Source organism: Nyctereutes procyonoides, unplaced genomic scaffold (assembly GCF_905146905.1).
Source record: "Nyctereutes procyonoides isolate TBG_1078 unplaced genomic scaffold, NYPRO_anot_genome, whole genome shotgun sequence".
NCBI lineage: Eukaryota > Metazoa > Chordata > Mammalia > Carnivora > Canidae > Nyctereutes > Nyctereutes procyonoides.
This window is the reverse complement of record NW_026575146.1, coordinates 6715704-6736765: the sequence shown is the minus strand read 5'-3', so window position 1 is coordinate 6736765 and position 21062 is coordinate 6715704. Positions and strand designations below refer to the sequence as shown.

The 21062-nt window shown below is 36.6% G+C and overlaps 1 protein-coding gene across 3 annotated transcripts in view; it reads right to left on the bottom strand.

Annotated features, from left to right (window-relative positions):
- PCMT1 (protein-L-isoaspartate (D-aspartate) O-methyltransferase) overlaps positions 1-21062 on the bottom strand; it is a 42766-nt gene that overhangs the window by 12396 nt on the left and 9308 nt on the right. For all 3 annotated transcript variants that reach the window (XM_055311051.1, XM_055311049.1, XM_055311050.1), the window contains exons 2-6: positions 15879-15983; positions 14406-14437; positions 5031-5135; positions 2851-2971; positions 646-731 (exon numbers count right to left, since the gene is read on the bottom strand). In XM_055311051.1, the coding sequence (XP_055167026.1) occupies positions 646-731; positions 2851-2971; positions 5031-5135; positions 14406-14437; positions 15879-15983 (449 nt within the window). The remainder of the gene's footprint in view (positions 1-645; positions 732-2850; positions 2972-5030; positions 5136-14405; positions 14438-15878; positions 15984-21062) is intronic.

Below are 21062 nucleotides of genomic sequence, written 5' to 3'. Positions count from 1 at the left end.
TTATGTAATAACAATACTGGAATATCCTTCCCTCTCATTGCAACTATGCAAACACTACTATTCTTTTAAGATTCAGTTCCAATTCCATTCATGTATGTAGCCTCCTTAACTGTTCCACGTAAAGTTCTCTCCCTTTCTTGAACTTTTACAGTAGTCTATGTTTTCTTTTCCCTTCAGTATATATTATATGCTAATGATATGCTATCATAGCATTAATTTCCCTGTTATATATATATGACACATTTCTTCCAGAATATAAGCTTTGTGAGGGTAAAATGCATGACAAATACCTGCTGGTCTCACCCATGTACCCAGCAATCTCCCATATTCTGGTATTTAATAAAGGACCAAGTGATTATCAGATCATGAACTCCAGATATATTTTCCTAATTTTACAGGCATACTAGTTCTTACATGGATCAAATGCAGTTTCAAATAAGACAGCCACGGACTATGATTCTGTAATTTTCCAAATCATTTACAGAATTCTTTTCATATTAAAAAAATTACCTACTAAGTATAATTAAAATGCATGACATAAAAATCTAATTATGTCTTGATCATCTACTAGAAGTCATTTGTCTATAAATCTTTTACAGCCTTAGTTGACGAAAGCCAAAAAACATAGGAGAAAACTCAACTCACCGCCTGGGGTACAACTGGGGCTGCAGCTCCTACATGAATAGCATCATATGGGGCTTCTTCAGCATATCCCATTCTTCCATCCCCCACTGAAAGAAAATAATTATGCTTTAAAAATCAGTTCAGAGGGAACTATTATTCGGTGTAAAGAATTATAGGAGGTTTAAAGCAGAGCAAGGAGAGACTAAATAATTTTTTTTTTTAATTTATTTATTTATGATAGTCACAGAGAGAGAGAGAGAGAGAGGCAGAGACACAGGCAGAGGGAGAAGCAGGCTCCATGCACCGGGAGCTCGACATGGGACTCGATCCCGGGTCTCCAGGATCGCGCCCTGAGCCAAAGGCAGGCGCCAAACCGCTGCGCCACCCAGGGATCCCGAGACTAAATAATTGATGCTGGGACAACTGGATATTCACATGGAAAAAAAATACATACTTGAATCTCTCTCTTACATACACAACAATCAACTTCAGATAGATCAGAATTCTAAATATCTGACTTAGGGACATATCTTCATGATTTTAGAGCAGTCTTAAAGAGGACACAGAAGAGGTGCCTGGGTGGTATAGTTCAGGTTAAGCATCTGATTCTTGGTTTTGGCTCAGGCCGTGATCTTGGGGTCGTGATCTCCTGGGTGTGAGATGGGATTATACATTGGGCTCTGTGCTCAAAAGGAGTCTGCTTCAGATTCTGTCTCCCTTTCCCTCTGCCCCTCCCACTCAAGCGCTCTAAGATAAATAAGTTAATTAAAAAAAGAAGAGGACACAGAAAGCACTGGAAAACACTGGTAAGTTTGATACATTAAAATTGTTTCTATTAATCAAGAAAGCACCAATATGAGTGAAAAGGCATGCCAGAGAGTGACGGAAAAGGTCTGCAATATGTATAAATAGACAAAAGGCTAATCTATAGAGGTCCTACATATCTAAGAAAAATACAAATAACTCAATATCTGAACAAGACATTTCACAAAGGAGGACATCCAAATGATCAAAAATATGAAACGGTGTTTGACCTCACCTCTTAGGAGGAAAATACAAACTTAAAATCACAAAAAGATACTGCTATACACTAAGTAGTTAAAAAGAAAAATCTAACAATACCAAGTGCTGATAAGACAGAGAACGAAAAACGCTGATATCTTGCTGAAGGGAATGTAAGCTGGTTCAATCACTTTTAAAAAGTTTTGCAGGATCTATGGTTACCCCATGGAATTGCAGTAATACTCTACATAAATGAAAGCTTGTGAGTATATATATGCATTTGGACCTTTGTATACATATGTTCAGGCAGTATTTTGAACATTTCCAATTTAGAAATAACCCAAAATATCCATCAATGGTAGAATAAACAAACAAATTTTAGTAATGTCCTTTACACTGGAACGTTAGCAATAAAAATTAACTATAAAAAAAGGTGAGTGACTCTTATGAACAGTGTTGAATGAAAGAAGTCATTCATCATAGAATATGATGCTGTATGATTCGGTTTATCTGAAATTCAAAATTAAATTAAGCATTGTTTATGGAAGTACAATTAGGAAGGAAAAGCATAAAAGTAATGATGCTGTTTAGCACTAAAAAGAAGGGAAAGAATTCTGAGGAGGGAAAAGCAAGCAAAAGACACCCAAGCTACCAATGCTGCTCTCTTTTTAGATCAGTATGGCGATGAAGCAGGTATTTTTGCTAAGTTTCACATTTATGCTTTATGCATAGTTTGATGTTTGTTATTTCTACAGTGTGCTCACATGGATACTGCTGAAAAAAGCAATCTACAGGACAGAAGTATGAGTCAACTAAAAAAACTGTTATTGAATATATGTTATTCAAGCATATATTTATATGTCTAGAAAACTTAAGAGGGAAAAGGAGGGTTTCTTTTTTATCTTAAAGATTTCTGCACTTTAAATTTTTCATAGTGGGCACTTGCTACTTTGCTATTACTTCTTCAAAAGCAATGAAGAAAGAACTCCCAACATGAACATTTTCTGCAATAGTTAAGTCATATCAGCACCATGGTCAAGGCAGAACCAGCATAACATTTTATAGTAACTGTTTCCCTTATGTACTACTTGAAGTGAATATCTAAAAAAAAAAAAAAAAAAAAAAAGAAGCAAAAATTAGCTTGAGTATTATTTAGTTTACATGGGATCTTCTGAAAATAAAAATTCTCCAGAGAGGAAATTTTTAAAGTTTTCTCATACTCACCAACCAGCTGCACTCTCCCTGAAGACAAAAGCACCGGATCGTCCTTTCTGACATTATTTATTGAGTCATCTACTAGCTCTTTAATGTGGTCAATTCCTATGACTTTTCCACTAGAGCCAACCTGGAAATGAGGGAATAATTCAATAGTTCACTGACCTAAATTTGTCTTTCTCAAGTGTCATTAAAGTGTTTCCTTGCCTACAGTCATATTCTGCAATGTGGAATGAAGACAAAGAGCCTAAGCTTTCAATTAGTTATTCAGTTTGCTGTAAAATATTGACCAAACACAATGTTTTCAGCTATAACCCTCAAATGGATAATTATATTTCAGTAATTATGAAACTACAATAAGTTACAAAAACTTACAATACTAAAAAAAAATCCTTTCTTCGATTTCTAATTTTTAAACCCCAAAACCCTGAAGATTTAACTGCTTAGTATTAATATTAAATATTAAATGTTTAATAATTGCTTAATAAATTAATATTAAATACTTAAATTGCATTTAACTAATATTAAATGGTGGTACAATCATTTTCAATTTAAATTGCATCTAAAAGTGTGACTTCAAACATTAAAATGTTACATAAAAAATTCTATAAGGATTTCTACACCTGACTGTACTGCCATATGTGGAAAATATAAAATACATAAAAATTTAAAAAGGCTTAAAGTATAAATATTAATTGTAAAATAAAGAAAGACAATAAAGACTCTGAAGTCAGACTACCTGGGTTCACATCTAAGCTTCATCACTTACTTACACCTGTACAACTGTGGCAAGTTATTCTATGAATCAGGTTCCTCAGCTATAAAATGACAAGGAAAAGGGTACATATCTCATAAATGATGTAAAAAGAGACTGTGAAAAGCATTTAGAACACTGACTAGCACACATGGTAAATGTATGAAAAATATTAAATTAACACTACTTTTAAAAAGATAATTCAGAAGTCTAATGATTTTTAAAAAGTGAATTTTTCTCTGAAACCATATGTCAAATATTAAGAACATATCATTACGTAAATATTGTGTCTAAGCTTTAAAAAATATCCTGGGGTGCTTGGGTGGCTTAATCAGTTGAGTAGTTTCTGCCTTTGGCTCAAGTCATAATCCTAGGGTCCTGCGATGGAGCCCCACACTGGGCTGCCTGCTTCTACCTCCTCCTCTGCCCCTCACCTTGCTTGTGCTCCCTCTCTCTCTTTCATGCTCTCTCTAGCACATGCTCTCTCTCAAATAGTCTTAAAAAAAAATCCTGACATTACATTAAGGAAGGCTTAATTTCTATAAAACAAGTAACAACTAAAAAGAAATACCTGAGTTCTTATTAAGGAACAGACACTGTTCTGGATGCTTAGAATACATCAATGAAAAAAATAAAATAAAAATTCCCCTCCCTAGAGCTTAGGCTAGTAGTCTACCAGTTACATATTAACAGCAAGTTAAATGAATTCTAGTCTTAGATGCATCATCCATAAATCCCAACCTAACTAAACCAGAACCTTCCTATCTGGTTCCCAGGGACAAGATTTTTCATAATAATCAAATTGATTTGATTATCTGTGCACAGATAAACCTTTACTCAAGGTGCCTGAGTAGGTCTTCAAACAGATTGCATAGTTACTTACCAGACAGATAAGTAATAAAACTTGAAGTATAATAAATAAGGCATTTTTCTAAGAGTACTTTTCTTAATATAAACGAAGCTCTACTCTTATTTCTAATTACCCTGTAGGAGTGTTTAGAAATCAGACTCTCTATATCATTTTCTGCCAGCTGAGAATTTGCAGGAATGCAGTCTGGAAGCTACTGGTTGCCATCTTGTGATCACAAGGGAAGAGCCTGACTGAAGCCAACATTTGGAGGAAAGCAAAGCCAAACCAAGAACCAAAGAGACATTCAGTCAATAAAAATGTCCGATCTTTTGAATCCAGCCACACAAAATGCCAGTTAACATTTTAGACTTTTCCATTCTATAAACCAAATAAATAACCTTTCACCTCTGCCAGTTTGGACTGAATCTTCTGTTACTTGCAACAACAACAAAAAATACTAAGTGATACATATTCCAACTGCTATACTAATAGAATTAAAAAAACAAACCTCAAAAGCTGCTAGTAAAAAAACATGCAGCCAAATATATGTTTCTGCTGGAACTAAATGAAAAATAAAGCTCTTACCATACGTGCAAAACATGCAGTAAGGATTCCACTTCCAGATCCTACATCAAGAGCTTTAGCTCCTTCATGTAATTGATCAAATAGAAGTTCTAGTGCATATGCATGCTGTCAAGAGAAAACAAAGGAAATATTCATTTTTTTCCAAGACTATATAAAGTATATATACCATGGCATATAAAGTTGCCAACTTCATACCAATTTTCCTACTATTGTCATCTACCAAGATAATGAAAACACAATATATTATATGCTTATATTTAGAGAAAAAAGAAAATTTTTACTGATTAAATTCTTATATTTACTTAAAATGTTTTAGTAATTTTAGATCTCCAGTGTGTGAATTTTTAAATTTTAATTAAAGTCAAAAGCGACAAAAGGATCCACAGTGAAGTCTCTCCCCCACCCATCTCCAACCTTCCCAATCCCCCAAAATTTTACTCCCTAAAGTCAATCCATGTTGTCAGATTTCTTGTGATTCCTTTCAAACATATCCATTCTATGTATATATAAGCAAATACGTATCTGTTTTTTTCATTTATCTTGAAGAACCTTTCTTATCAATACTTATATAGCCTGTACATTCTTTTTTATGGCTGAGAAGTATATTCTTATATGTATATTATAGTAACAAAAATCTACTCCCTCCCAAAATCCCTAATGAGGAATATTTAAGTTAGCTCCAATCTTCTATAACAAGAGATGAAATCATCTTAAAAAGTATATGTGTAGGATAATAATGTTTATAGAAATCTTAGAGAGTAGGGCACCCGAGTGACTCAGTCAGTTAATCAACTGACTCAGGTCCTGATCTCACCGATCGTGAGATCAAGCCCCACATCTGGCTCCATGCTCAGCAGAAGTCGGCTTAGATTTTCTCTACCTCTGCCCTTTCCCCCATTCGTGAGTGCTCACTCTCTCTCTTTCTCTCTCTCAAATAAATAAATTCTTTTAAAAAATCCTATAAAGTATATTTATAGGATCAATTCTGAGTAGGGCAGCCCCAGTGGCACAGCGGTTTGGCGCCACCTGCAGCCTAGGGTGTGATCCTGGAGACCCGGGATCGAGTCCCACATCGGGCTCCCTGAATGGAGACTGCTTATCCCTCTGCCTGTGTCTCTGCCTCTCTCTCTCTCCTCTCTGTGTATTCTCATGAATAAATAAATAAAATCTTAAAAAAAAATTCTGAGAAGTAGAATTGAGGGGGTCAAAGGATATATATTTTTATGTTTCAGTATATATAAATTATTAATCAAATAAAATCGTCTTGGATACACTTTGGACCAAACCAAGAAATAAAGCCTTTTCTATTCCATCCTCTTTATAAACGTACATTCCAGTGCTTTTCTAAAATAGGCAATTAGAACTAATAAATATTATCTCAAAAGGTGTCCTTAAATGTCTGCTATGTTCATTATTAAAAATCATCAGAGGGCGCCTGGGTGGCTCAAGATGGCTCAATCAGTTAAGTGTCCAACTCCAGGTTTTGGCTCAGGGTCATGATCTCATGGGTCATGGGATAGAGTCCCACATGGGGCTCTACACTCAGCATGGAATCTGTTTGTCCCTCTCCACAATTCTCTCTCAAGAACAAATAAAATATTTTTTAAAAAGAAAAAAGAAATTTAAGCATCTGAAATAGGGAATATTCAAAATGGAGGTACACTGGAAACTCCCTATTTATTCATTCATTTATTTTAAAGATTGTATTTATTTATTTATTTACTAGAGATACAGAGAGAGAAGCAGGCTCCTTCCAGGGAACCTGATGCAGGACTTTATCCCAGGACCCCTGGATCACAACCTGAGCCAAAGGCAGGTGGGTCAACCACTGAACCACCCAGTCTCCCATGGAAACTCCCTATTTAGAAGACAAATTTAGATGACCAAAGCCAGAATATTAGTTACATTGAGAGTAGAGTCTAAGAAACTGGCATTAAGAGAGGCTGCTAGGACGTAGGAAATGTTCTGATCTTCATCTAGGTGGTGGTTATGTATATACATATGTAAATATTCATTAAGCTATACACCTAAGATCTGTATGTCTTACTGTGTGTATAAACTTAAAATGTTATTGAGCGGCACCTGGGTGGAGCAGTCAGTTAAGCATCCAACTCTTGGATTCAGCTCAGGTCATGATCTCAGGGACCTGGGATAGAGCCCTACGTCAGGCTCTACACTCAGAATGGAGTCTGCTTGTCCTTCTCCTTCTGTTCCTCACCCTGCCTCTCTCTTTCAAATGGATAAGTAAAATCTTTTTTAAAAAAAATTATTGAAAAGACTATTTATTCCAATCACTAAAAGTAAATGATAAGACATTATGCTCCCCCTGATGTGATGGAACAGAAAGAACCATTAGGCAGTGTTCTTGAAAAAGGGGGTAGGAGGGATTAAGTTAAATTCCACAGGAAACAATTAACCAAGTTTAGAATATGGGAAATTCTACAGGACAAATGGACAGGTTTTGTTGTTGTTTTTTAAGACTGATTTATTTATTTGAGAGAGGGAAAAGGAGGGAGAGTAGAGGGGAGGGGGAGACAGAACGAAAAACTTAAGCAAACTCTGCATTGAGTGTGGAGCCCAACATAGGGTTCAAACTCATGACTCTGAGATCAGGACCTGAGCTGAAACCAAGAGTCAGACACTCACTGCAGTGTCTGGACCTTGTTTGGATCTTATTTAAGCAAATCAACCATAAAAGTTTTTTTTGAAACACCTAGTACAGTCTGAGCATGAACTATGTTTAAGATAATAACATACTAAGGAACACCATTAGGTATGATACAGTATTGCCATGTTTTCAAAGTCATTGGATTTATATTTAAATATTTAGGGGTGAATAATATTATGCTTGAGGTTTGTTTTTAAATAGTTCAGCAAGAGAGAGACAAAGATAAAAACAAGATTAACAAATTGTGGGTAATTATTAAAGGTGATGATGGCTACATGAGGGTTCATTTTATTATTCTATTTGTATATGTGGTGTTGGAAACTTTCCATATAAAAAAGTTAAAAAGTTAAGACTACTATGCCACAACTAATGTAAGAAGGGAAAAAGGCCTTTAATAGATACTACACACAATCCTAAGATTTTCAAACAGTGTTCCAGAGAGTCATTAAGGTTCCACAAAAGCCCTTTAGGGATAACACAAAGATGTAAACTGAGGGATGGGTATGTTTTAGGAAAAGAGTAAGAGAGAACTAACTTTAACTATTTTTCATATAGATTGCTCTACAAGAGAGGCTCTTGTCTAAAGAGTGAAAAACAAAACAAAACAAAAAAAGAGTGAAAAACACTAGTGCTATGAAAAAGAGTTCTGGATAAAGCATCAAAAGTAGCTTTCATCAGACTTTTAATCAGTTATAAGGTTTAGAATTAATAAGATAACAAGTATTAGACTGGAAAAATAGGGAATTAATCAAAGAAACAAAATAACTCCTGCAATATCTGGCTTTCATGATTCAGAAATCAAAGGACCTTGGACTTCTTTAATCTATAGGCAGTACTGTACCATCTTAATCCCAAAAAACCCTTAGGGATATTTTTTTCAGTACGAAGTTTGTATAAGATTTTTTTTTTAAGGGGACTATCACTGAGCCATTATTAAAGCCTCATTCGATTTAAAATGTCAAGGCCTTCAATCACAATTATTAGATTTTTTAATGCTTTTATCACCCTACCTATTATTTTCTGGATAACACGTTTATCTCTAAATCCCAAAACTACGTTTTTTAAATGTTCTTTTTTATAATTATGAAAAATTTTAAATCCACAAATACATTGAATACTCTTTTTTTCCTTATATACAGTCACCAACTTTATATATTGTGCCAGCTGTTTTATCAAACCATCTGAAAATAGGCTGTGGACATCACGATACTTCATTCCAAAATACTTCAGCATGAAACTGCCAAAAAAGTAGGACATTTCCCTTTGCAACCACATCACCATTAATACACTCAAGAAAATCATCAATTCAGTGTCATCTAATATATGTACCATACTCAAATTTCAACTGTCCCCAAAATGTCCTTTAAAACTGTTCAAGGTTTATGCATTGCATTTGTCAATATAAAATATTCTCCCCTCAATTCTCCTGTACCTACCACTTCTCTGTTCTTTAAAACAGACTCCTTTAGGGAGTCCTGTCTAGCTGTCCCACATAATACCCTATATTCTAGATGTGTGAATTTCCTCATGATTAGATTCAGATCAAAGACGTAGCAAGAACAGCACCTAAGGCTTGCTGTGCACCTCCCACTGCATCACATCAGGAAGCACATAATGTTGGGTCACCTCATCTCTGGACCTGCCAAGCTCAACCATTCAGTTAAATATGGTAACAATTTAGATTACTCTTATCTTAAAGGCATAATTTTCTCTTTGTAATTAATAAGTCCTATGTAGAATAATCATCTAAGACTACATGAACATTTTTGTTCCCCAACAACCTTCCTCTAAATTGTTCTAGATTGATGATTTCTGCCCAATTCAATCATATTGATGATTTTTAAATAGTGATTTTTTTAAAGGTTCTATTATTCCCTCCATATGTATTAACTGACATTCTTCTGTTTTTCATTTTTTTCCGTCTTGCCTTTTTAAAAAAATCTCTACGAATTCATGAATTTTTGTTTCTTAATTCACAGTGTTACAATCCATTATCTTCATTATCTATCATTTTTCAATTCTCAAATTATCTCCAATTTGGCCTCTGGTAGTCTCTTCAAACCTGCTCCTATGTCCTTCCAATATCACCCCATCAATCTCTGAGTACTTCCTCACCTTCCAAAATTTGGTCACTTCTCCAAGGGGAGTAGAAATGATATTTAGGATTCAATATCTATATGCTAAATGTGCTCAGGGCCCTCAAGATGCTATTTTAACAGATTACTTTTAATCTCTTGCCCAAAGCATATATCACATTTTCATTTAAGACTTTGGAAAATATTCCAGGGTTGTAGATACTTCCAAGCAAGTCTGTGACTTATTTTTTTATTTTTATTTTTATTTTTTTTAAGATTTTATTTATTCATGAGAAACAGAGAGAGAGAGAGAGAGAGAGAGAAGAGAGAAGGGCAGAGACACAGGCAGAGTGAGAGGCAGGCTCCATGCAGGGAGCTGGACGCAGGACTCGATCCCAGGACTCCAGGATCATGTCCTGGGCCGAAGGCAGGCGCTCAACCTCTAAGCCACCCAGGGATCCCCCAACTCTGTGATTTAAAAGTTCATTACACAGATGTCATTTCTCTTTGCTCCTCACTTTGTTTCTTTTAATACTTCTAAGATGAAAAAAAAAATACTTCTAATATCTATACAATAAATGATGCAAAAATCACAAATGTTTGTTCATATAATTAATACTATTTTATTCTACTCACATTCTGGTTCAGCAAGCATCAAAGGATTATTACTGTTTGTACATACCCACATATGTATAGATGTACTGTGTGACTATATATATACACATTAATACACACATTTTCCTTATTAAGAGATACAAATAAGGATACATAAGTAATTAAAATGCATTCTTTTATAAGAAAATTCTAATACAAGCTATGACATGGAAGAACCTGGAGGATGTGACACTAAGTGAGATACACTAGTCATAAAAAACAATACGGCGTGATTCCACTTAGAGGGTATCTAGAGTAATCAAATTCATAGAGAGAGTGGAATGGTGGTCACCTGGGGCTGGGGAAAGCAAGGAATGGGAAATTATTGTTGAATGGGTAGAGTTTTAGTTCTGCAAGATGATAAGAGTTCTGGAGATTGGTTACACAACAATATCAATGTATTTAACACTATTAAGCAATACACTTAAAAAACAGTTGAGAGGGCACCGGGGGTGCTCAGTGGTTGAGCATCTGCCTTTGGCTCAGGTCCTGATCCCAGGATCCTGGGTTCGAGTCCCGCATCAGGCTCCTCAGAGAGAGCCTGCTTCTCCCTCTGCCTATGTTTCTGCCCCTCTCTCTGTGTCTCATGAATAAATAAATAAAATCTTTAAAAAAAAAAGGCTGAGATGATAACTTTTGTGTTATATCCATTATACCACAATAAGAACTGTTTTAAATGCATCCTTTTCAACAATTAAAAGACAATCCAAATAAGAAATGAAAAGAGATATGAATAAACACTTCTCCAAAGAAGATACACAAATGGTCAATAAGCACTTGAAAGGATGCTTAACATCATAACCACTAGAGCAATGCAAATCAAAACCACAATACTACTTCACAGCTACTAGGATGGATAAAATAAAGCATATAATAACAATTGTTGACAAGAAAGTAGAGAAACTGGAGTCCCCATTTGTTCCTTGCTGGTGGGAATGTAAAACAGTGTAGCCATTTGGAAAAAAGTTTGGACAGTTCCTTAGAATGCTAAATATAGAATCACTGTATGATCTACCAATCCCACTCCTAAGAATTGAAAATATATGCATACACAAAAACCTGTACATTAATGTTCAGAGTAGCATTTTTCACAGTAGCTTGAAAGTGGGAACAACTTAATGTTCATCAACTGACAAGCAAAGTGTGGTATATCTACACAATGGAATATCATTCACTATAAAAAGAAATGAATTAGAGATACATCCTACAACAGAAAGTTTGGAGATATTGCAAAGTATAAAAAGCCATTGGCAAAATGCCATAACTTTGTATGATTCCATTTATGCAAAATGTCCAAAAGAGACATAGAAACAAAAAGCACATTAGTGGTCACCAGGACCTAGGCAGAGGAGAGATGGGAATTCACTGCTAATGGGTAACAGCGTTCTTTTCGATGTGAGAAAAATGTTCTGAAATTGGATAGTGGTGCTATTTGCACAATTCTAAATAGACTAAAACCTATGGAATTATAGACTTTAACAGGATGAATTTTATAGTATGTGAATTATAATAGCTTACTAAATTGGTTATTTCTTTTTGTTGTTGAAAAATGCATCCTTTGCCACGGAGCTACTGCCATGTTTTGTTTGGCAGCGAACTAAATATTCAGCACCAAGCTTCAGGCGGGAAAAATGGCATACAGTATTTTCTTTAATAGCTGAAGACTCACCCCTCCAGTCAACTTCCCAAACATGTGGGGTACCAATTCTCCAAACTAACTTTTAGAATTAAATTAATGTTTCTATATAAATCTTTTATTTCAAGTAGTAGTTCAAACTGCTTGCAGGAATCTTAAGATTACAATTTTTATAATCATTTCTTTGAATAGTTAACATATTTAAAAAAACATTCTTAGGGCACCTGGGTAGCTCAGTTGGTTGAGCCTCTGACTCTTGATTTTGGCTCAGGTCATAATCTCAAGGTTCTAGGGAACCCTGCATTGGGTTCCCTCACTCAAAGGGGAATCTACTTGGGGATTCTCTCTCTCCCTCTGCCCCTCCCCCTGCTTGTGCACACGCACACTCTTTCTCTAAGATAAGTAAATAAATCAAGATAAGTAAATAAATCCTAAAATACACACACGCGCGCACACACACACATTCCTATTCCATGGTTAAAAAACACAAAAAAGTGAGGGATGCCTGAGTGGCTCAACTGGTTAAGAGTCTTCCTTTGGCTCAGGTCATGATCCCAGGGTACTGAGATTGAGCCCCGAGTCAGGCTCCAGGCTCAGAGGGGAAGCTGCTTCTCCCTCTCCCTCTGTCTGCTGCTTCTCCCGCCTGTGCTCTCTCTCTGTCCAATAAATAAAATCTTTGGGGCACCTGGGTGTATATAAATATTAATGTAAATGACATTTTTAAAAATTTGTTTAAATGTTAACATCATCTGTATTTCTTTTTCTATGAACTATCATTCTTGTACTTTACCTATATTCTTTTGGGTTTCCCAGTCTTTCACGCTTCTTAATTTATAAAATGCACACCAACACTTGTATATGAAAATTAACCCTAGGTTGTTACATGTATTACAAATACTTTCCTCAGTTTTTCTTCTTTTAATTTTGCTTACAACATTTTTTTCTCTGCAGAATTCCTAAATTCTTATGTTGCAAAATATACCATGGTTTTAATGGCTTGACTTTTGTCACATATTAAAAAGTCATTTCTAGGGGCACCTGGATGGTGCCCTAGTTGGTTAAGCATCTGACTCTTGATTTCAGCTTAGCTCATGATCTCAGAGGTCATCAGATCCAGCCCCACATTGGGCTCCACACTCAGCAGAGTCTGGCTCTCTTTCTCTCTCTCTATGCCCCCCAGCCTCTCCCCAGCTCATACTCTCTTACTAAAATAAATAAATCTTTAAAATATAAATAAAAATAAATTTTAAAAGTGTAATTTCTATTTAATGTTTACAAATATTTTTCCTATTTTCATCTAGTATAATTACCAGTTCATCATAATATACATGTTAATTTATCTTTTTTTAAAGATTTTATTTATTTATTCATGACAGACACAGAGAGTGAGAGAAAGAGAGGCAAAGACCTAGGCAGAGACCTAGGCAGAAGGAGAAGCAGGTTCCATGCAGGAAGTCCGATGTGGGAATCGATCCTGGGACTTCAGGATCACACCCTGAGCCAAAGGCAGATGCTCAACCGCTGAGCCACCCAGGTGTTCATGAATTTATCTTAATATAAAGAAGGCTTTCTCTTTAAATGAGAGCTTCTCCAATCCCAAATACTTTCAGAGAATGAGAAAGCTATTGTTCTTCTCCCCAAAAACTAACAGAATACTCATTCAAATAACTGACATTTAAAACCCAAGAAAATTCCCAACAGATTAAAAGTGCTAGATAACTTAAAATAGGTTCTTTTCAAAGGTACAGAACTTCATAGCTGCTATACTTGACCAGACCCTAATGAATTTTCCAAATAAGTTAAGAAATAATATTCAATTTGAGATTTCTACAATATATCCATATTATTTAAAATATTCTCTTCCTTTTTTTTTTTTTTAAAGATTTTATTTATTTATTCATGAGCGACACTGAGAAAGAGAGAGAGAAAGGCAGAGACATAGGCAGAGGGAGAAGCAGGTTCCATGCAGGGAGCTCAATGTGGGACTCGATCCTGGGTCACGCCCTGGGCTAAAGGCAGCCACTAAACCACTGAGCCACCCAGGTGTCCCAAATATTCTCTTCCTTAATTTTTTCATCACTAAATAACCTTTTATATCCAATTTTTATGTGACTAGATACTAATGACAACCAACAAAAACTTTAATGACTATTTCTACCAAGAAGACTTTCCTCTATATACTATATATTAAGAACAAGAGGTTCATTACCCATCTACATAACTCATAGATGATAAAACTGATCCAATTAAAAGTTTAACTTTTTAAACGTTTTTTACTGAAGAAAACAATCTTACAGGAAAAATGTGATCCACTCATACCCAAAGGACCAAAGTTAACTTACCATGTGTGGAGCACTGATTGTTGCTTGGAAACCTGCAAAAGAAGAAGAAAACTACTGACATACTCAGCTGCAAAAACATACCAGACACTCCATGTAACTCCTTTTCTAACATCTACAAATTCTGTTTCATAGTAATATTTTTTTATTTTTATGATCTCAAGGAAATAAAACTTTTATTTTGCATTTTAGAGTACTGTCAAGAAGCTTAGTTAAAATGAGAAAATACAATCCTGCCAAAGCCTAATGTGCTCATCTAGTATAACACTCCCACTATTTCTGAAAATTTCTTCTCCCATAGAGTTAGCTAAGAAAGTGAGAATGTCAAGAAGTTGAGTTGGTAAGTTTATGACTTGATTTCTCTCTCTGGGTTTGTTTTTTTTTAAGATTTTTATTTATTTATTCATGAGAGACACAGAGAGAGAGAGAAACGCAGAGACACAGGGAGAGGGAGAAGCAGGCTCCTCAAGGGGAGCCTGATGTGGGACTTGATCCTGGAACTCTGGGACCATGCCCTGAACCGAACACAGATGCTCGACCACTGAGCAACACAGGTGTCCCTCTCTCAGGGTTTATAAAAAGAAAATAAACTTCCACATATAATAAATATGCAAAATCTCTGAAAATTAAATTGCTTCATATTTCTGGCAACTTACTGAGCAACTGGCAAACGAAGCAGCTTAAGAGACTAATAAACGACCTCAACTTACTCTGTATACTATCACCTGGTGGTAATTTACAATCTTTTCTTAGTTTTTAGCTTTCAAGCTTTTTCTTCCAGTGCTGCTTTCTCAAAACTTATTTACCTGCTTCTGCATCTGAAGCAATTTTCACTGAGCGGTGGTAGCAGGTGCCTTCGGGGTTCAGAAGCTCCCCAGGATCTTCTTTGCTGACTGTCATAGTGCTTCAAAAGAAGAAAGTATGGCAGCTGGCTGACTGAATCCTGAGGCCCTTCTAAGCCTCAAAGGCGCCCACTGCCAAGGCTCAGCAGTTCAGCAAAACCTGCTTCAGGAGAAGGAGTTAAATATCGAATTTTCTAAAACCAAGCACAAACCTAAAAATTCAGGGCAAGTAAAGCAGAGAAGTCAGTAACCACTTAATTACATTTACTTCCTTTAATATTGATTTATAAAACTAATATTAATGTGAAAAACAGCTTTAGTCAACATTAAGGCCCTAAAGAAAACTTAGCACTCAGCTTAAACTTAAATTTTCATTAAAAGTATATCTTAAAAAAATGTTAAAATATTCTCTATATATATTACATGCAGTTTGAAAAAATAGAAAAGGTACTTCATACATAACATCATTTTATTGAAATGGCTATGTTTGGGATTATGACATTTAACTGAGGCATAAAATTCAAACTAGCAAGGTAGTAATAGATAAATATTTGTGTTCCAATCTATTTTTACTTAACAAAAATTATACAGTAAATGAGTAAAAATGTGGCATTTTCAGAAATCCAGAGCTTACCTATTGATTGTGGAGAATCCATATAAGGATTACATTTTGCATAGTGGGAACGGTCTGTAGCCAGCATTACTTCAAATACTTTATCTGTTTTGATGATTCCATTTTCTGAAATGAATGAGGCAAAAATTTTAAGCTAGGAGTGAGATGATTAGATGTACTTTAGAATAATTATTATGCCTGTACTGCAGAGACTGGCCTGGAAGAGAGCAAGACTGGAAGTTGCTGCAATTGCCCAGGTAAACACAGCCTGGTCTTCAGTGATGACATTAAGGAGGAAGAAATGTAGAAGGATTTGAGTTTTATTTAATAGGTAATATATACCTAACTAGCTCTGGGTAATGGCTGAGACGCTGATATCAGACACTGATTTGTGAAATCCTGGAGAAGGCTCAGAGTTAAGGAGGAGAAGCGTAACTTATTCAGTTAGTGACTATAAACCATACAAGTAGAGATTTGCAGAGTCAGTCTACTGAACACGTAGATCTGGGGCTCAGGAAAGAGATCTAAGACAGTGATACAGACTTCTAGTCATGTAGATGGGAAGTGAAGCAATGGAAGTGAACTCAAGAGGCCAGGGAAGATACACAGAGAAGAAAAACAAAAGTGAATCCTGACGAGATATGCAAAGGAAGTGGAACCTTAAAAGATTATGACAAAAAGCAGCCACAAGGGTAGATGAAAATAGATAAACCGTTACAAAGCCCAAGTGAAAAGAAATTTTTCAAGAAGTAAAGTAAGGTCAATAAGGATTATATTTGGCTCTCCCAATAAACTATAAGTTCTTTGATATTAAATAGAAGACGTTAAACTTGAATAACCCTCTTGGTACCACACACAGTTATTATTCAGTAAAGCCCTTATTAGTTCACTCAGTATGTTTACTGACTGTCTAAAACACACCAGACACAATGATACATGCTGAGAATAATACAAATAAGATAATTTTACAATTTAAATGGGTGAATTATATAGTATAAAAGTATACTTTAGTAAAGTTTTTTTAAAAGATGTTATTTATTTATTCATGAGAAACAGAAAGAGAGGCAGAGACACAGGCAGGAGGGCGAAGCAGGTTCCATTCAGGGAGCCCGACGTCTCCAGGATCACACCCTGGGCTGAAGGCAGTGCTAAACTGCTGAGCCACGCAGGCTGCCCAGTAAAGCTGTTTTTTAAAAAAATTCAATGAGGGCACCTGGGTGGCTCAGGTGGTTAAGTGTCCAGCTCTTGGTTTTGGCTCAGGTTGTGATCTTGGGGTCCTAAGACCAAGCCCTATGTTGGGCCCCACAATCAGTGTGGAGTCTGCTTGTCCTTCTCCCTCTGCTCCTCCACTTGCTCGCTCAATCTCTCTCTCTCGTAAATAAATTAAAAATCTTAAAAAATTTTAATGAGACTAGGAGTAGCAATCATGAGAGGCTCTGATTCTGGGGGAGAATCAAAAGAAAATAGGGAAAGGATGATGCCTTTTGGTGCAGGAATGAAGGGAAAAGATAATTAAGGATCCGGCAGAAACAGAGCAAGATGTGCCGACCTCTCCCCTTTTCCCAGCACTAATACCAACACATCACCATCCTTTAAAGAAACTGCAAGTCACTATACTGAAAAAAGGTGCTCTGGAACTGTGTCCACAAAATGTCTAAAAACAGGAAAAAGAAAAAAGCCCAACTCCATTCAAAGATATTATAAAAAGAAAACAAAATGCACATCAAAACATTTCAGCTGAGGGGCACCTGGGTGGCTCAGCGGATTGAGCATCCAACTCTTGGTTTTGGCTCAGGTCATGGTCTCTGGGCCATGAGATTGAGCCCCCACTCGTGCTCCAAGCTTATCATGGAGTCCACTTGAGATTTTTTCTCCCTCGCTCTCCCTCCCCTTCTGCTCCTCCACTCTACTTCTGCTCATAAGCTCTCTCTAAAATAAATAAATAGGGGATCCCTGGGTGGCTCAGCAGTTTAGCGCTTGCCTTTGGCCCAGGGCGCAATCCTGGAGTCCCGGGATTGAGTCCCGCGTCGGGCTCCCGGCATGGAGCCTGCTTCTCCCTCTTCTTGTGTCTCTGCCTCTCTTTCTCTCTGTGTGTGTGTGTCTATCATCAATCAATCTTTTAAAAATTAAATAAATAAACAAAATATTTTTAAAAAATCAACAAGGACACCTGGGTGGCTCAGTGGTTGAGTATCTGCCTTTGGCTCAGGGAGTGATCCCAGGGTTCCAGGATCGAGTCCCACATTGGGCTTCCTGAATGAAGCCCGCTTCTCCCTCTGCCTGTGTGTCTGCCTCTCTCTCTCTCTCTCTGTGTCTTTGATGAATAAACATATCTTTAAAAAAAGGGGGGTGGGGCTAGGTGGCTCAGTTGGTTAAGTATGTGACTGGCTCAGGCTGTGATCCTAGGGTCCTGGGATTGAGCCCTGTGTCAGATTCCACACTCAGTGGGGTGTCTTATTCTCCATCTCCCTCTGTTACTTCCCCTACTCATGCTCTCTCTCTCTCTCAAATAAATAAATAAGGAGCACCTGGATGGCTCAGTAGGTTAAGTATCTGCCTTTAGCTCATGTCATCATCCCAGCTCAGGTCATATATCCCAGGGTCCTGAGATGGAGCCTTGCATCTGCCTCCCTGCTCAGTGGGGAGCCTGCTTCTCTCTCTCCTACTCCCCCTGCTTGTGCTCTCATGCACTCTCTCTTTTGTCAAATAAAGAAAATCTTAAAGAATAAATAAAATCTTAAAAATTTTTTTTAAACATTTCAGCTGATTAAATGGAAACAATAATTTTAAAACTATATTCTAAGGACACCTGGGTGGCTCACTGGTTGAGCGTCTGCCTTTGGCTCAGGGTGTGGTCCTGGAGTCCTGGGATCAAGTCCCACACTGGGCTCCCTTCATGGAGACTGCCTCTCCCTCTGCCTATGTCTCTGCCTCTCTCTCTCTCTCTCTGTGTGTGTCTCTCATGAATAAATAAAATCTTTAAAAAAATAAAATAAAATAAAAAATAAAACTATATTTCAAGAAAACTGCAGGCAGTATGTAAAACTATCACCAGGAAAAAAATCAAGCTCATGACATTTACTAATAAAACTATCAGACTTTCGGGGCACCTGGTAGCTCAGTTGGTTAAGCATCCAACTCTTGATTTCAACCCAGGTCATGATCTCAGGGTACTAAGATGGAGCTGCACTTGGCATGGAGCCTGCTTAAGATTCTCCTCCTCCCTCTGCCCTTCCTCTTCCCCCACCCCACCCCAAGCCCAAGTCCAAGGTATACTCTCTCTAAAACAAATGACAACAACAACAAAAACTTTTTCAGACTTTAAAGGCATAGAAAAAACCCTCAGAGCCTCAAGGCAAAAAATTCGAATTACTTAAGAAGAGTTAAAAAAAAATTAGGCAACCATCAGATTTCCTAAGAGCAAAATTCAAAGCAAAACAAGAATGAAGCAACATTTTCAAGAAAATTCAAAAAAAGAAAGTGCAAGGGTGCCTGTCTGGCTTAGTTGGTTAAGCATCTGACTCTTGGTTTTGGCTCAGGTCATGATCTCAGGATCCTGGGATCAAGCCCCAGAATAGGTCTGACGCTCAGTGGGGGAGTCTGCTTGAGATTCCCTCTCTCTGTCTGCCTGGCCCCTCTGCATACTCATTCTGAAAGAAAGAGAAGAGAAAAGAAAAGAAAGAAAAGAAAGGAAAGAAAAGAAAAGAAAGGAAAGGAAAGGAAAGGAAAAGAGAAAGAAAAGAAAAAAGGAAAAGAAAAAGAAAGAAAGAAAGAAAGAAAGAAAGAAAGAAAGAAAGAAAGAAAGAAAGAAAGACAAATCAACAATTAAAAGAAGCAAACTACTGAGACATCTGGTTGGCTTGGTACACAGAGCATGCAACTCTTGATCTCAGGGTCATGAGTTTAAGCCTCGTGAGAGAGAGAGTTTAAGCCTAAGTTTAAGGCATAGAGCTTACTAAAAGAAAAAAATTAAAACCCAACAATAAAAAAAGAAAAAACAAACTACCAATACATTCAACAACATGGATAAATCTCAAAAGTACTAATCTCAGTAAAAGAAGCCACATAAGGAGACTATATACTATATGGTTCCATTTATATCAAATTCTAGAAAAGTCAAAACCATAATGGCAGAAGGCTGATCTATGACTGCTAGAGATAAAAGGAGTAGATTAATTGCAAAAGGGCACGAGGAAAAAGAACTATATTAGAGATTAGCAAGCTTACATAAAAGTCCAAATAGTAAATATTTCAGGCTTTGCAGGCCAAAAACTCTCTGTTGAAACAACTCACCTCTATCAAAGTAGTATGGGAACAACCACAAACAATATCAAAAAAGGCTGTGTTAACATAAATCTTTATTTCTAAAAGCAGACAATAAGGATGCCTGGGAAGTTAAATAGGTCCTGAATTGGTGGCTCAATGTCCTGGGATTGGGCCCCACATTGGGCTTCATGCTCGGTCAGGAGTCTGCTTCAGGATTCTCTCTCTCCCTCTGCCCCTCCCCTGGCCTGCCCACACATGTGTGCTCTTTCTCTAAAATAAAAAAAATACATCTTTATCAATAAATACAGACAAAAGAACAGATTGGCTTGAAGGCTGTAGTTTGCTGACCCCTGTTCTATATCATTAGTGTTGGTTACACAACTGTACTTGTCAAATTTTTCAAATTACAGTTTGTTTGTTTGTTTTTAAGAGAAAGAGAATGTGCAACAGAAGGGGAGAAACTTAAGCAGGCTCCAGGCCCAGCAACCGTGAGTTCATGACCTGAGCTGAAATCAAGAGTCAGACACTTAACTGACTGAGTCACCCAGGTGCCCCCTAAATGGTTTTTAAAAGCATGTCACTATTTATTAAAAAGCTGTACACATCAAGGCTCAGAATCAAGCTCTATTAGGCCATTACTGGGTGGTTTCCAAAATTTTCAACACAAGATGCTTTTTATTTTTGCCCCCAATTCTGCATTTTGAAAGATGCCTAAAATAAGCTACATTTACTAAGCTATTAACTTATTTTGCCATGTTTGGTAATTTGACGTATACAACTGCCAGCTCCCTGAAATATTTTTATTGAACAGCAAAATAATTTAATGTTTTAGTTCTCATATATAGCCTAATTACAAGTAAGTGTATGATTATCCTTAGTCTTTCTGAAATAGTGAACAGCTTTAGAACCACTCATACCCAATCTTCTTGCACTCTAGGG